The sequence below is a fragment of the Mesocricetus auratus genome, unplaced genomic scaffold, assembly GCF_017639785.1.
Source record: "Mesocricetus auratus isolate SY011 unplaced genomic scaffold, BCM_Maur_2.0 Super-Scaffold_100001, whole genome shotgun sequence".
NCBI classification, from domain to species: domain Eukaryota; kingdom Metazoa; phylum Chordata; class Mammalia; order Rodentia; family Cricetidae; genus Mesocricetus; species Mesocricetus auratus.
In genome coordinates this window covers 9,090,130-9,106,623 of record NW_024429187.1, presented here as the reverse complement: position 1 = coordinate 9,106,623, position 16,494 = coordinate 9,090,130, and the positions used below count along the sequence as shown (strand labels likewise).

Below are 16,494 nucleotides of genomic sequence, written 5' to 3'. Positions count from 1 at the left end.
TTTCTCAAATGTGTGTTCTCTTAGGGCCTCTCTCTTTTTATTAAAATTAAGACAGGATCTTACTATGCAGCTGGCCCTGAACTTGTCTTCAGACTCAGCCACCTGGGAGCTAAGAATAGAGGCCTGCACCGGCCCACCTGCACCGGCACACCTGGCACTTGCAGAGTGCCTGAGAACCTTCCTTTTCTCCACGGTCACACCTGTAACCTTTACACACACAGGCGCTATCTGAAGCATGCTCAAGTTTAGACTGCTCTCTAGAGACGCAGGCTCACGGGGACAGGGCCACATGTCTCTCCTCTCACTGCACATGTGAACTTTGGTTTGGAGAATGATTATAGATATTTCTTCCCTTCCCCTTTTGTACGGAACATGAGACACACTGACCTACAACCTTGGTCCCACAGCGATTTCTTGGTTTTGTTTTGAGACAAGGTTTCAACTGTGTAGCTCTGGCTGGCCTTGAACTCCTGATTCCCCTGCCTCTATTCCTAAATACCGGGTTACAGGTGTATGCTACCACACTTTGGTCCCAGGTTTCTTGTTTAAGATCTTTCAGTCGGAGAGGCTGTAGAAGCTGCTAACGGAAGACAGATTAGGGCGGGAGACAAATGCCCACTGATTCACCACAGTTCATGACTCTATGAGGAGAGGAGAAATAGGAGTAAAGGTGGCCAGATACCTTCTTTAAAATTTATCTCTCCCCTCAACTTCAGCCTGTCCTTTGTCCTGGGCCAGGAAGGCTGGCTCTTCCCCAAAGCAAGGCTGTCCATAGAAACATGAGACAGAAAATCTGAGCATTGTGAGCAAGACACAGTAACGCAAGTGGGAAATTGAAAACATACCTCACACCAGTACAGAAACGGAAGCCAACCTGCCCCACCACAGCATCAGAGACTGGGCTGTCATGCTAAGGTACTTACCCTCTGGGCTCTTCTTCGAGACCCCGTCCCTTCTGGACTTTAATCCACTGCTCCAACTGCTGCATTGAATTCGTTCTCTGGATGACGCGATCGGCCTCCGTGGCGAGGGGCCCTGCATGTGGGTGACTTCCACCCCGGACATCTGCCAAGCTGACGTTCCCTGTCTTGCCATCTGAACTATTCACATTGATGGGTCTGTAGAGCACATTCGGAGGTGGGCAGCTTGGCCCACTTTCATATTCTGACGGCACAGAGTTCAACTTTACACTGTTAATTTTTGTTAGCGGTTTCTCCTGGCCACCCTTCTGAAAGCCGTATTTCTCAGCTTCTAAGGCCCTTTTTTCCTCCATTTTGCTGATTTCCTTATTTTTCTGGTTGTTCTGGAGCTCTGGTTTAATGAGAACTCTGTGGTTGGGAATGTTATTGGTTTCTTTAGTTGATGCACTTTCAGCTGTGATCTTGTCCACTCTGAAAGCAGAGGAGAAAACAGAGTAAACCGACGGAACAGGTGCACATTACACCCCTTACACACAACCTAGGAAAACTAACCTTCATGAGAACAAGCAAACAAACAGGGTCAGGGAGCACAAGCTGGCACACACACAACCTCAGAGATCTGGTGTTATCATGCAGGTGTAACTCCAGAACGCAAAGCCTACCAAAACAAGCGTCATGTGCCTCTGCCTGCCAAAATGTGACGATTTCTCACCATTAATGGTCAAACCAAAAGCTGAACTGTATACAAGAGTACCTGTGTGTGGCTCTACTTTGGAGAGATGTCACTGGGTAGTCCATGGTGGCCTCAAACCTAAAATAGATGTCTCAAGTGCTATGGCTGCTAACATTACAGGTATGAAACACCGTACCAGACAGCAAGGCGTAGGAGCTATCAGAGCCAAGATGCTTCAGTGGCATCTTTTTGTTTCTTCCCCCAAGACAGAGTTCACGACGTAGGCCTGGCTAGGTGGAATGCACAGAGATCTGTCTGCTTCTGCCTGGGATTAGAGGTGTGTACCAGCATGCCCGGCTTCAGTGGGTGTCTTTACTTCTTACTAGCTGCTTCTTTGGGCAAGGTAAGGAAGCTTACCCTGCCTGTTTTCTCTTTGGTAAACAGAGAACCTGAGCGACGCTGGAGGACTGTTATGAGACCCAAACAATAGCCAGCATGGCCTTTACTGCCTCTGCTTTTCGAGCTAGTCAAGCAGCTCTGTGGGGTGCGTGTGTCCAAGAGAAGAAATGTTTGTCACCCGTGTGTCTGGGCCACCCGAGTTTCCCATTCAGTTGCTACAGCTCCTTCCGGTAAGAAGTTGTCTTCCTGAGCCAATCATACGCAGACTTTGATAAACCCGAGCTAAGGGTCTGAACCTGCAGGAAGCTGTCGAGCTCACCTCCTTCAGCAGGCACTCCCAGAACTGGCGTGCCTCCTGCGACAGCACACTGCGGTGCTACTGTGAGATCCCAAGGGTGGTAGTGTTGCTAAGTTCTGTGATGTGTGGAAAACATAACAAACATTCACACGTACGCGGCTACATCCAAGTCACAGTAAAGAAATGCAGATGCTTCAGACACTCTGGCATGGGGCTCCACCAAGAGTGAAATCACACACTGCACAGACACAAGTCACACATGAACCACTGTTTCCAAATCAGTGTAACAGCAGACACAGGGCAGTTTACAAAGACGGGTTGTGGCTTCTTCCCGTTATAGAGGAAAGCACTAAGAAACTGACAGCAGACATCCACGGATGTCTGCAGGGAGAGGTTGTTTAACACTGAGTGCTGAGGGTCTTAAAGAGTATAAAACTAAGTCCAGACAACTGCAGCTACTGTTTTAGACTAAATCTGTAATCCCCCCCCCAAAGGTTTATCATTGAAGAAGCATAAGCATGCAACAACTTTTTTCTTCTTCTCCCCCCCTTTGGTTTTTCAAGACAGGGTTTCTTTGTGTAGCCCTGGGTGTCCTGGAACTTGCTCTGTAGACCATGTTGGCCTTGAACTCACAGAGATCCCCTGTCTCTCCCTCCCGAGTGCTGGGATTAAAGGTGTGCACTACCACCACCCAGCTGCAATGACTCAGAAAACCATGAGAACATAAACCACGAGAAATGTGCCTGACTTAAGAAAGTGACACTTGAACCAGACTGGAAGGTACTGGAAATTACTCTGGCCATTAAGACAAACAGTAGGGGTTCTTCCAAACCAAGAAACACAGCAGCTACCCGAAGACAGGTATGGGACTACATTGTGGCGATATATTGTTTATGGTTTAATAAAGCTTGCCTGGGGATCAGAATGCAAAACCAGCCTCACTAGTTAGCTATAGAAGCTGGGCAGTGGTGGCCACACCCTTAATCCCAGGACTCAGGAGACAGGCAGATGGATCTCTGTGAGTTAAGGGCTGGGCTACATGAGAGTGAATCAGTCTAAAAGAGAAACAGAGCTCATACCTTTAATCCCAGCACTAGAGATGTATATAAGGATAAGCAAAAGGTCTCAAGTGAGACTCAGTTTCCAGTCACAGGGAAGACAGGATCTCCATTTCAGCCTTGGTAGAGGTAAGAGCTACTGGCTGGCTGCTTTGCTTCTCTGATCTTTAGCTTGAACCTCAGTATCTGTCTCTGGGTTTTTATTACTCATGCTACAACACACCTTAACCCCACTGCAGTCAGGAGGGTCAGGGGTTCAAGGTCGTTGTTGTCCTTCTCTATACTGAGTTTGAAACCAGCATTGGTTATATGAGATTCTGACTCAAGAAAATAAAAGTAAAACAAAACAAAACAAAAACAAAAACAAAAACAAAAAAAGGGAAAGGAGGGAAGGAAGGAAAGACGAGAAACGCACTGTGACCCAGCACTCCACTCCCGGGAACCTAACCATTCAGTCAGCATGCTGAGGAGATTCCTGAGCGTCTACGCTTATTGTAGCACAACCACCTTCACAAAAGCCAATATAATGATGTACAATGTATACATCAATGGATGGATAAAGTATCTGTAACACACACACACACACATACACATACACACACACACGCACCCACGCAGCCATATGAATATCTCAGAGATCATTATGCCAGTGAAATAAACCTGATCCAGAAAGATGAATATCATATCCTCTCATTTACACATAGAACCTAGAAATATTGACCCCCAAAACACAGAAAAGTGGTTGCCGGAGGGATGCCAGTGGTTACAAGGGAGGGGCAGGGAGGAGTGGGCAGAGAGAGAGATAATTGGCACAGCTGAATAGGAGACATTGCTGTACCTTAATAGCACTGTAAGGCAACTATGGCTGATAATGAATTTTCAAAATAACTAGTACAGATTTTTAATGCCCCAGCAAAAAGAAACCAAAGTCTGAGATGACACTATGCTAATTACCCCAATCTGACCACTGCACAGTGTACACACGTGAAATGTCCCATGTATAATTACTATACTATAGTAATATGTGTATTTACTGTATGTCAACTGACAATAAAAATATAAGGTTTTAGGTATAGTTTAGTGAAAGAGATGGAGTGCTTCACACACACACACACACACACACACACACACACACACACAGTAAAAGCACCAAGGGGTGCTGGAAAGAGGAGGTTCAGTGGTCAAAAACACTTGTGACTCTTGCAAAGGTCTCAAGTTCAATTCCCAGCACTCACATGGAAGCTCACAACAGTCTGTGTAATTCTAGTTCCAGGGGGTCTGATGTGTGTGTGTTTGTGCATATGTATGTGTGGGACAAACATGCCACGGTGTGCATATAGAGGTCAGAGGACAACATTGTAGAGTCATTTCCTGTCCCCATGGGCTCTGAAGACTGAACTCAGGGCATCAGGCTTTTGACAGAAGCATTTTAACCCACTCTGAACACTCACTCACTAATCCTGGCCTTAACCCTTGACTACCTTGCCTCCACCATCCAAGCGCTGGGGTCAGATATCCCGAGGACTAGGGCTATGGCTACGACACAGTGTAAGGGCTGTGAGACCTGCTCCCCCTTACCCAGGGTCCTAGAGGTGAAACGCTGCTCAGGAGGGAAGGAGGGGCCAACATTTCTATGGTAACTTCACACACAATCTGAGGGTCGTGCTCCTTATTTCCTGTGCTCTTTACTGCTCTGTTTCCACTCTAATAATCCTGTCCCACTGCTAACTTCTCCATGTTTCTTCTTCTGTTCTAGAAACAGAAGGTCTCCTTCAGGACCTTGAAGTGGTGAAGAAATTTCTCTCATTGGTCAAAAGCACATTCCTAGAGGAAGTAATAATGGGCTGAGTCGTTTACCATGACAGCACAAGGATCCAAGGCCACAGAAGGGCACAATGCCCGTTGATAACTTAAGACACAGATCTGTTGTTTAGTCTGGCAAGTGAACAATTAGCATGCTTCTTTTAGTAACCTTGGTAGACACCTGTGACTCTGACCTTGTGCAAGCTGTAAAGTTTTTTTTTTTCACAAAAGCCTTTAGTCTAGTTTGAACTTGCTCTGAGATGAAAGTGAGCCGATTGTGTGTAGTAGTCTGAGCAAGAGAACAAGGCGGGCTGTTAAGAGTCCACAGTCCTTGTGGGACAAACAGATGCAGTTATGAAGCATGTCCCAGTATATATTCTACATGTCAAAACTGTGTAACTAAGTGAAGAGTCATCTTCCAGATCACACATGTTATATGTGCCCAGTAAACAATGAACACACTATAGTGCTGGGGGATGAATGACGGGAAGAGCTCTTCACACAAGAAGTTTGCAATGGAGACAGCAGGCACATCCCGGAAGGCAGTATTCCCTCTGGTATTGCAGCAAAGGTTGAGCTATGCATCTCTGATGACAATAGTTCCCGTCACCTGCTGGACTGACCCGGAAGTGTGTGCTGAGCTCGCACTGTGTAACTCTGTGGCCTGCAGCAGCACAGCCCTTGCCGAGCACACACAAGGCCTGACCTTTAGCACAGTCACCAGCAGCAAACCTGAAACCTGTTTACTTCCATGCTTGGGTGCCTGGATGAGCAAAAAAAGAAAAAAAAAAAAAAAAGAAAAAGAAAAAGAAAAAAGAAAAAAGCTGGGCTTGGTAGCACAAGCCTTATGCCAGGACTTGGGAGGTGGAGGCGGGTGAATCTTTGTGAGTTTGAAGCCAGCTTGGTTTGCACAAAGAATTCTAGAATTTCTAGGGCTACAGAGAGATCCTGCCACACAAAAAAAGTACAAACAATTGTATAAAGCCTCAACTCAGACTTTCAGACAACATGCCAAAAGGCCATCAAATATACAATGAAATACTATGCATGATGTTATGACTTGATCTCTAACTGGGACACTCTCTCACACACACACACACACAGACACACACAGACACACACACCTTTGAATGTGTACAGTAGTGGTTTTTTTAAATATAGATGTGAACTTAATTATCATTGGCCAGAAACTAAATTTAATTACATTACAAACCTTCGAGTTACAGGAATTTGTAAAAAGTGTAGTCCTCAGCAACTGGCAGGCAGAGGCAGGTGGATCTGTGAGTTCAAGGCCAGTCTGGTCTACAGATCAAGTTCCAGAACAGCTAGGGCTACACAGAGAAATCTTGTCTCCAGGATAAAAACAAGGCACATTCATTCAACCTCTGTTTTTGCAGTTGAGAAACATATTTTCCTTGACTTAGTCTGCTTCTTTTTGAGGCAGGTTTTTGTGATGCAGCCCAGGCTGGCTTTGGGTTTGAGACTTTTCTGCCTAGGAATGCCTAGATTGTAAGCGTGTGCCACGGGCCAGAGACAGTTCAGTGGGCAGAGGTGCAGAGTATGACCACTGGGACCCATGCAGTGAAAGGAAGAGCACTGACTTCCGAAGCTGCCCCTGCCTCCACATGAACACTGTAGCGCATGCATGCACACATACATGTGCAAGAAACGTGCGTGCTGCCATGTCTGCTAGATGATTTTCAGTATAATGAGGAATGTTAATATGACCTGTTGTCTTCAAGCAGGGAAGAAAATAAACAACTCTAGGATCAACTTTAGCAAGAAATCGGAGCACCACAGTTTTAAAGGAAAGGGACAACTCATCAGGCAGTACATATACTTAGAAATAATTTAAATGCTCTATGAACTATTTTCTGGAGTTATTAATTAATTATAAAATAACTGGAATTAGCCAGAAAACAATAACAAAATAAAACTCATCAGAATTTCTTATGGTTATTTATTTACTTCCCAAATACTAAAAAACAATGAAGTTACATTCTATTATTTAGGCTCTTAAAAAAAATTCTCCCACGAAGCACACAAATCTGCATAGGTTTAAGGTAATAGAAAGACGTACTCACCGGAAATTAAAGGTAATTCTGTAAGAAGAAAGAACACTGAGTTTGAATGTTAGGTTCTAGAGAGGCCCCGTGACACTGACAGGTGGAAATGGGGCAAGAAGAAAGGGAATAAAGGCACAGGTGGGGCGTGTGTCCCCGACAAAGGCACTGCAGGCCGCAGACGAGGCCTGGCCGAGAGAGACATGCACGGCGAGCATGCACCTGCGAGGCAGGAGCAAAGCCAGGACGGGAGTCACGGTGGCTTCCCTGCAGCCAGCCGTACCTTTTCACAGGCTCTGTCTGCACCAGGGCAGCATCTAGCATGGCCTTCATCCACAGCTCCATCTCCTTCCCTGTATCGGTGCAGAAGTAATAGGTCCGCATGTTTGGATGGGCTGCCTGAGTGAAAACGACACCACCACTTCAGCATGACATGCAATTCTGAAAAAGAAAAGGGAAAACGCGGCTCCTTAGCTATCATTATCGTGAAATGTCAGAGAAAGTACACTTGTCTTTTACGTAAGACACAGACACGACTTAAGAAAGAATATACATCCTGACCCCAGCAGTCACAACATTAATTACCCTTTTAGTGTTTCTTCAATTGCATATACTCCAAAGCTACAAAAAAAAACATGTGCTCTAGGAAGCATGTTCAAAATACCCCTGTGCAGTCTGGTCCACTCACTCAACTCTCACCATTTTAATTGGGTGCAGCCAATATCTTCCCATTCAAGGATACTATTTCTAGCCAGGCATGGCATTTGGGAGGCTGAGGCATGACTCTGAGGCCAGCCCAGAATACATGGTGAGTTCTAGGACAGCATAATCCAGAGTGGAGACCCAGTTTCAAACAAACAAAAAAAAAACACAAAGGTGGGTACGCTTTAGAGAGCGGCAACAAAATGGAAAAGGCATGTGAGCATTCTTGATGCTTGCTAGCAATGCCTTTAGTCTTTAGAAGCGATGTTGTTTACATCTTTTAGAGCTGGCGTATGGACGCTTATGCACAAACGATTCCAACAGCAATTCCTTCTAGCTTTTTCCTTGCAGGTTTCCAAGTTGAAATGCAAACACCTGCAGCCTGAGGGGTTGTAAATGACCGGTGGGGTTTTCTTCTATGGTGCTCTTTTTATTAGAACATCAGGAGGAAAGCAATAAAGACCCTGGTGAGACTGCACTGCATAGACACAGAAGACAAGCTTGGAAGGACGCTGAGGCCAGAGACAGGAAACAGTCTCAGATTCCTCTTAAAACCCCGTGGTCATTTCCCATTCGACTCGGCCAAATGAACACAGGCCGCTGCCGTCTGAGGGAGGGAGGAGCCGGCTGCTTGCTGCTTTCTGAACTAGAGCTCTGCGTCCAGAATCACACTTCTCATCAGCATCTTATTAGCAGCTTTCCCTGCAAGGCCAGAGCGGCTTAACATCGACAGAGTACAGTCAGCACACACATCCACAAGCAGGGACCACTGCAATGCCACGACCACTCAACCATCGCCATGGTGAGGTCAGAGCCAACTGTGTGCTCCAGGGTCACAATGATTAGCAGTCACTGGACTCTGGGGAGTGAGTTTGGGTAAAATGGACGAAGAACACAGCCCACATCTGTGGTCAGTGGAAGGAACCAGGCCGAGGGTAGGAAGATCCTGCCCCCCCCCTCCAGACAACAGCAGCAAAACCAATCACACAGCCTCCCCATTTAATTCACACGCTGGGAAATTCCTACTTACCATGCAGGTAAGAGTAGACTCAACATCAACCAACGCAGCCATACAGTAGCTCAAAATTTAGGAGAAACACCACAAAAAGAGAAGTTAAAAAGAGGAATTACTATTGTTATAGGCAAAGAAAACCAAAATCAAACTAATAGTTATAAACCATACCAGACCCCTGTGGCCACTTTTGTGCTATTTTAACATTGCAGATTTTTAAATATGGTTTCCTTAACTTTTATTACCTTTTTTTACTACTATTTTATCAGTACTATCTTTTAATTTTTTAATGTGTTGGTGTTTTGTCTGTGTGTACATCTGTGCGTTACAATCATGCAGGATCCTCAGTGGCCAGAAGAGGGCACTGGATCCCCTGAACTGAAGCTACAGGCCTTGTGATCTGCCAGGAGGGTGCTGGGAACTGAACCCATGTCCTCTGTGCTCTTAACTGCTGAGTCATCTCTCTAGTCCCCGAGGAATGCTTTTTTTTTTTTTTTTTTTTTGGTTTTAAGGCTAGAATTTCAAGGCTGAGATATCTCTCTAGCCTACGTTTTCTTTTCATACTGCAGTATTTTTTTAAAGAATCTAACAGCATAGATAAAATGTCCCCCAAAGAGAACAATTTCAATAAATATTTGTTAAGTTTACTAGCAGATGAAAGTTTAAGCTTATGCCCAAGTAAGTGTGAGCACCACAGCTCTAGACACGTTCTTCACAAAGTTGTTATGTGAAGTTAATGCTTTTCTGTGATGCTGGGAGACTCTCTGCCACTGAGGCTCCTCCAGGCTCCTGCAGGCTCCCCTGCTATAAGCCTGTTGTGCTCTGCTGCTCATACTTGAAGCTACTCCCTCACACTCAGGCTTTGCTCTAATGTCACCTTCTCACCCTGCTTAAGCCTTCTCCTCATTTAGCTTCAAAGTTAATAATGATAATGCGATATATTAATTAGTAAAAGTTATACACCAGTGCAGTCCTGAGTATTCTTTAAAATGAGTGTTTAATGTTACATGTATTTTGTAAAGGCACACACATTTCCATTGTTACATAGTGTATTTTGTCCTCATTTGTACCTTTACTCTTTTTTTTTTTAAGACTGATTAGTGTTCTGCCGGCAGGCCAGAAGAGGGCACCAGACCTTATGCACATTCCATATGCTTTTGTTTTAAAGCTTTATTTATTATGTGTATAGCATTCTTCCTCCATGTAAGCCTGCACACCAGAAGAGGCTACCAGATCTCATTATAGATGATTGAGAGCCACCATGTGGTTGCTGGGAATTGAACCCGGGTCTCTGGAAGAGCAGCCAGTGCTCTCAACCTCTGAGCCATCTCTCCAGCCCCTGTACTTTTACTCTTAAAATAAAATTCCCACATTAAAATCAGTCATGATTATTAAAGATATATATAACCAGGAGGGAAAAAGCAAAAAAACAAAACAAAACAAAAAAACCCCTAAACCCAAGCCAGGTCACTTCTAACATTTATTTTAAACAAAACCCTAAAGCAAAGAATGCAGCACCTGTTTTTCTTCCCCAGCATGTCTGTTTTAAAATAGAAAACTGCCACCAAGCCAGCATTGGAGCAGCAAAAGCACGAGATGTGTGGTGAATGATGGTCTCAGCAGGGCCCAGGTGGCTTGCATTTAGAGATAGGAGAGAGCACTATGCACTTGGGAATGCTGGAGACTAACGTACACATCTGTAAACACGTCACTATGCACTTGGGAATGCTGGAGACTAACGTACACATCTGTAAACACATCACGCTGAAGAGCCATCTTCTGCGGCCCTCTTCCCATATAGCCCATCCGACACAATTCAAGCGGTGGCTAGAGAACGGTCATCACTAAGATATCTAGCCATGGTCCTGCTCTGTGCTTGCTCTGCGCTTTATTTTTAGTTTATGTGCATAAGCATTTCACTATGCTAGAAGTGGGTGCTGGGTCCCTTGGGACTGGAGTTACAGAGAGCTGTGAGCTATCCCATGGGCACTGGAAATTAAATCCGGGTTCTAAGGGCAGCAGCACCAACACACTTTAAAAGTAAATGTTACTACCAGAAAGACCCTTCTTTACAATGGTTTATATCTGTTTTCATTTTTATTTTTTGTTGCTGTTGTGAGCCTAGCCTTTAATGGTGGAGCCATCTTTCCAGCCGGAGTATCTGCTTTTCAGAGTTTCACAGGATCAGACGGCAAGCTGCTTTTCTTACCTTAAAAGCGTACTTGCGGTTGATGTGGTCCTCAGAGGTGAGCATGGCTATCTGGAAACTAGGCAGCAGGATGCTTCCCAGAATGCCTTCCTCCTTCTCATCTAAAGACAAGTGAGTGCTTCATTAGGGTTTTCTTCTCTGGGAATGGTGCCACGCGCCCTGTGTTCTAACACACCCCTGCTCCCCTCGTTCACATGGTTTCCCATCCTCCCTGGCCTGGCACGTACATATGTTGACACGAAAAACTACTTCCCACTGTGCCATAAGAATGGCACAGTTTAAAAGCTACGGAGCTGAGACACTTTTACTAGAAGCTGACGGTTTTGAGTAACAGACCGACAAAGCAAGCACATAAGCGATACAGATGCAGAGGAAATCGACTGAACATTCGTCTCCCATAAAGAGCTTGCTGCTCGGGGATGTTTGAGAAGCCCGATACACACTGTCACCAGCATGGACCCACCAGGCCAGCTAATGAAGCCGTGCACCCGACTGACAAACTCATGTGTAGGAGGACCTTTCCGTCCCCCAGACACTCCCCAAATAACCGCAGAGACTTACTATTATAAATGCTCAGTCAATAGCTTAGGCTCACCTCCAGTCAGTTCTTACGACTTACACAAACCCATCTCTATTCACCTGTGTCCTGCTCCCAGGCTCATTCACCTCATCTATGAACTTCCCATGCTGCTGCTTCTGTGTCTGGCTCTTGACTCACAGACTCCTCCCCTTTTATTCTCTGTGCTCTTTTTGTCTGCAAGTCCTGCCTAACCTCTTCCTGCCCAGCTATAGGCCAGTCAGCTCTTCTATTAACCAACGAGAGTAATACATATTCTTTTATTAACCAATGAGAGCGATCCATATTCTCTTATTAACCAATGAGAGTGATCCATATTCTCTTATTAACCAATGAGAGTGATACTTATTTACAGTGAACAGAGACTGTTCCACAGCATTTCCCCCTTTTGTCTACTTAAAAAGGCAGGTTTTAACCTTAACATAGTAAAACTGTACACAACAAAAAGTTATCAGGTAAGGATTAGTTACAATGTCTAGTCCATTTGTATTTGGCAAAACTAGAGAGAATATTCTATTATTTATCTTATCTTGAGCTTGCCATGTTAAAAAAAAGGGACCACCATGTGGCAGATAAGAAATATGGGTTAATTTAAGTTACAAGACCTAGCTAAAAAACCAGTCCAAGCTATCGGCCAATCATTTATAATTAGCAAGTCTTAAAAAGGGTAGATTATTGAATCAACTTTAATCCAAAAAAAACCCAACAACTGTTAATCTCAAAATATGTTAATTGATATGGATTTTGGTTTACTGATACAAATGTAAAGTAATTTTTGTTATATTCCATGTGTGTTTCTACTCTTGTGTGGGGCATTGTGCTTATGCAACTCATTTAAAATGTAATGTATAATTTAAAATGCAGGTTAGTGATTAGTCATCTACAATACTAAAACTTTGTGTTTTCATGGTTAAACAGAAATATTTAGATAGATGGTCTTCAAACACCTACAGAACACGGCATTTAAGGTGTTTAATAACTAAGATTCTCACGACAGTGAGGCATGTCTGCTCCTGACAGCACCAACTTACTGCCTCCCTCCCAAGTGCTGGCATTAAAGTGTGCCACCATGCCACAGCTCTGTTTGTTTTAAAGATTTCTGTGGTGAAAGCACTTTCCATGTAAGCACGTGAGCCATGTTCACACTCCATGACCCACGCATGGAAGGAGAGAAGCAATTCATTCCCGCCAGGGTTCTCTGATCTCATTCTCTCTGCTGTGACGTGTGTATGCCTGTCCCCTGTGATCTCGATCTCTCTCTCTCTCTCTCTCTCTCTCTCTCTCTCTCTCTCTCTCTCTCTCACACACACACACACACACATGCGCGCATGCACACATGTTCATAATAAATAAGACCATGCCCCTTTCAGGATCAATGCTATTACAAAGAACTCAATATTCCTTTGCTATAGATTATTATGAAATTTTTATTCTAGAAATAAATTTGGAGTAGTAAACATTTTATTGCTATCATTTTATACTCCAAATTATCAATAAGTATACTGAAAAGGAGGAAAATGCGGACAACTAGCTCATGGGTAATTCTGGAGAGAACTCTTAACTTTTCCCCAAGAGTGGGAAACGCAATGAGGGAAATTATACATTAAGTCTGGCGCCAACCAGAGACAGACAAGACCACAACCGACGCCGGGCCAGTGTTCATTTGGCTAGAGACAAAATGAAACGGATAGGGTTGGTAATTCTCACTTAGCAGCACTCCTCAAGCACAGTTTATGGGGAGCGACTGGTAAACAAGTTTAGTAATTCTATATTTAGGAGATTAATACGTATTTTGTCACTGGCAGGCGACCACAGAACCTTGCCACACATCTTTTGTAAAATCCAAAGGTAAATTTAAAAACTGCAAACAGAAAAGGAACTTCTGGGTTAGATGCAGGACCAGAAGGTGCCTGCACATGACCTCGTTAAGAAGAGTCATCTAAAACTCAACAGAGACAGGAAGGGAGGGAGGGAAAGCTTTGGCAAGTCACAGGACACAGCTCCAGCCGGGAGCCGGGAGCTGTAAGGAGCTGGGAGCCGGGAGCTGAAGCGCTGAAGCCCGGCCGGCTGGAAACAGTGTGTCAGCTCCTCTCAAGAGTGGGCTGTGCAGCAAGCAGCTTAGCAAGTAAAATCAAAAGAAGTAACCAAACCACAGGATCTGCAAACCACAACCTAGACACACTCCTAAATTAGAAAAAGCAAGCCCATCGACTACTTCAAGAAATCACAATGCCACACCCAAACATGCAGAAACAGATAAATGCTGGATGATTTCAAAGTTAGTAAAACCAATATACCTCAAAGATGAAACAAGCAAGCAGATAAATGGATAAATTCAATCTCCGACCCAAGGGGGATAGTCAGTGATACAGAGTGAGCATTGTGCAAGAAAAAGTTAGTAAGGAAATTGAGATAGGGCACGTGGGAGGAGAATCAGTGGAAAGGAAAACATAAAAAAAAAAAAAAAAAAAAAAGTAGGAAGCATCATCAGTAGCCTTGGCCAAGCTGGAGAAAGAACTATCTATCAGCAATGGAGGACCAGGTCTGCTGCAGTCAAACATCCACACTGGAAACTAACTAAATGAACACAGCCCAATGCCCAGGAACACAGGCGCAGTCATGAGAGGGGAGGGGTCCTCAACTGAGTTCGTAAGCGCCACATTTCTCATCCTGCTAGGAAGTTATAAGGCTTTGGCGTCAATTTGAATATCAGGTGTGTGGCTAACTTTCACTGTGATGATTGCTTCCTGTTTTGCAGAAGCTTTAGCTTAACGGAGCCACATTCATAAAGTCGGTGCGGAGGCCAACGTCAAGGAACTCTCCCCTGTGTTCACACCTACATTTGGTACAGCTGCAGGACTCATGTTTACATATTTTGTACCTTGTAAATTGGCTTTTTCATTCTTTTTTTGTTTTGTTTTGTTTTTATTCAGACAGGGTGTCTCTGTACTGTTTCGGAGGCTGTCCTGGAACTCACTCTGTAGACCAGGCTAGGCTCGAACTTGCAGAGAACCGCCTGCTTCTGCCTTCTGAGTGCTGGGATTAAAGGCGTGCGACACCGACACCCAGCTCAATTTCATTCTTTTGCATGTGAATATCCACTTTTCTCAGTTTTGTTTACTGAACAGACTATCCATCTCCCATTCTGTCCTCTTAGCGTCATCCTTGCCAACACTAGGCCGACTACATTATATTTGTTCAGCTGTATTTCTTGGTTATTGGTCCTGTTCTACTGTTGTTTCTGTTTTTGTACAGTATGCTGCTTTTATATAACTTTTGATATAATTCTGATGTAGCTTTGATATAATTTTAAATAAGAAAATGCTTCTGGAAAAAAAAAAGAATACATTGGGGTAGGAGGAGGAAAACCAAACCAAACCAAACCAAACCAGAAAATCAAAGGGGAACTACAGCAAAAACTCCTGAAGTCTGGAGAAAGACATGGACATCTGGACAAATGCAGCATGGAGAGTTCCAAATGCACAGCGCCGGAGGAAAGCTTGTCTATGGTCGATTAAGATGCCAAAACCACAAAGCAGAGGGAAAACAAGTACACTAACTCCAGTTCCAGGGGATCTCATACCCTCTTTGGCTGCCTTGGGTACCAGGCCCATATGCAGTGTACATTCATACACGAAGGCAAACCCTCATACACATATGTGCATCTTAAAAAATACATATGTATAAAATGCTGGGGTTCCCAATTCCATACAGCAAATATTGACAAGTACATAAGGTCCTAGGTCCCAGTATAGTGACAGCAGGTGATTACAGTCATTCTCCAATCAATATACCCAATGCATATTGTGTAACTGCTATGTGCAAAGGACAGTCACAATTAGTGACAAGCTAATAATCTAAATTTCTTCCCCTATAGAAGCCAGAACTGGAGTTATAGACCATGTGGGTCCTGGGAATCCAACCCATATCCTCTAGAAGAACAGCCAGTCCTGTTAACCATTGAGCTATCTCTCCAGCCCCAACAAATCAAATTCTTTTTTATTTATCTATTTATTTATTAATTATGTATACAGTATTCTGTCTGCATGTATTCCTGCAGGCCAGAAGAGGGCACCAAATCTCATTACAGATAGTTGTGAGCCACCATGTGGTTGCTGGGAATTGAACTCAGAACTTCTCTGGAAGAACAGCCAGTGCTCTTAACTCCTGAGCTATCTCTCCAGCCCCCAAATCTAATTCTTAAGTGATAGTTTCTAGTCAGATTTTAAAGGAGAGATTGTTCGAATTCACAATTTATAATTGGAGTATATTTCTTCAGAGAACTGTATCTTGGTACAATTTTCTTTCGCCCACAGGTACCAAATTTGAAGTCTGACATCTTAATAGAATTGCTGGATTTTTACCTTAAGATTTTTATCCATTACCTCAAAATGGTAGCATGAGCCTGCCTACATCCCAGCTATTCAGGATGCTGAGGGAGACGGGTTGTTTGAACCCAAGAGTTTGAGGCTAGCCTAGGCAACACTATGAGAGCTTGTCTTAATAATTTCCTAAGAAAGAGAAAAACCAGAAGGAACCTTACATGTCGATCAAGGAGAAGGAAAGGGACGTATTTACGCTGTAACCCCTACATTTCTTCAGTGTTAGTAGTAAAAGCCTGCTTTGTATCTTCCACATAACCTTTTCCATGTTTTTTGGAGAAAATGACAACTGATTTTTCAGCACTCAGGAAGGAAGTTCAAGTACAAGGCAGCATGCACTAAGCCAGATTATCTCAGAAAGGAAAACCTAAATAGATATATATGTACAACTGTATACG

The 16,494-nt window shown here is 44.0% G+C and overlaps 1 protein-coding gene across 40 annotated transcripts in view; it reads right to left on the bottom strand.

The window, feature by feature from the left end:
- Plekha5 (pleckstrin homology domain containing A5) overlaps positions 1 to 16,494 on the bottom strand; it is a 172,107-nt gene that overhangs the window by 54,462 nt on the left and 101,151 nt on the right. For 28 of the 40 annotated variants that reach the window (XR_005876589.1, XR_005876591.1, XR_005876590.1 and 25 more), the window contains 4 exons: positions 11,138 to 11,238; positions 7,498 to 7,613; positions 7,236 to 7,253; positions 924 to 1,391 (listed from right to left, as the gene is read on the bottom strand). Coding sequence is in view for 36 of the 40 variants with exons in the window: in XM_040743463.1 (XP_040599397.1) it covers positions 924 to 1,391; positions 7,236 to 7,253; positions 7,498 to 7,613; positions 11,138 to 11,238 (703 nt within the window). In the remaining 4 variants the exon portion in view is untranslated. The remainder of the gene's footprint in view (positions 1 to 923; positions 1,392 to 7,235; positions 7,254 to 7,497; positions 7,614 to 11,137; positions 11,239 to 16,494) is intronic. The other 12 variants (XM_040743465.1, XM_040743466.1, XM_040743469.1 and 9 more) reach the window with 1 other exon arrangement.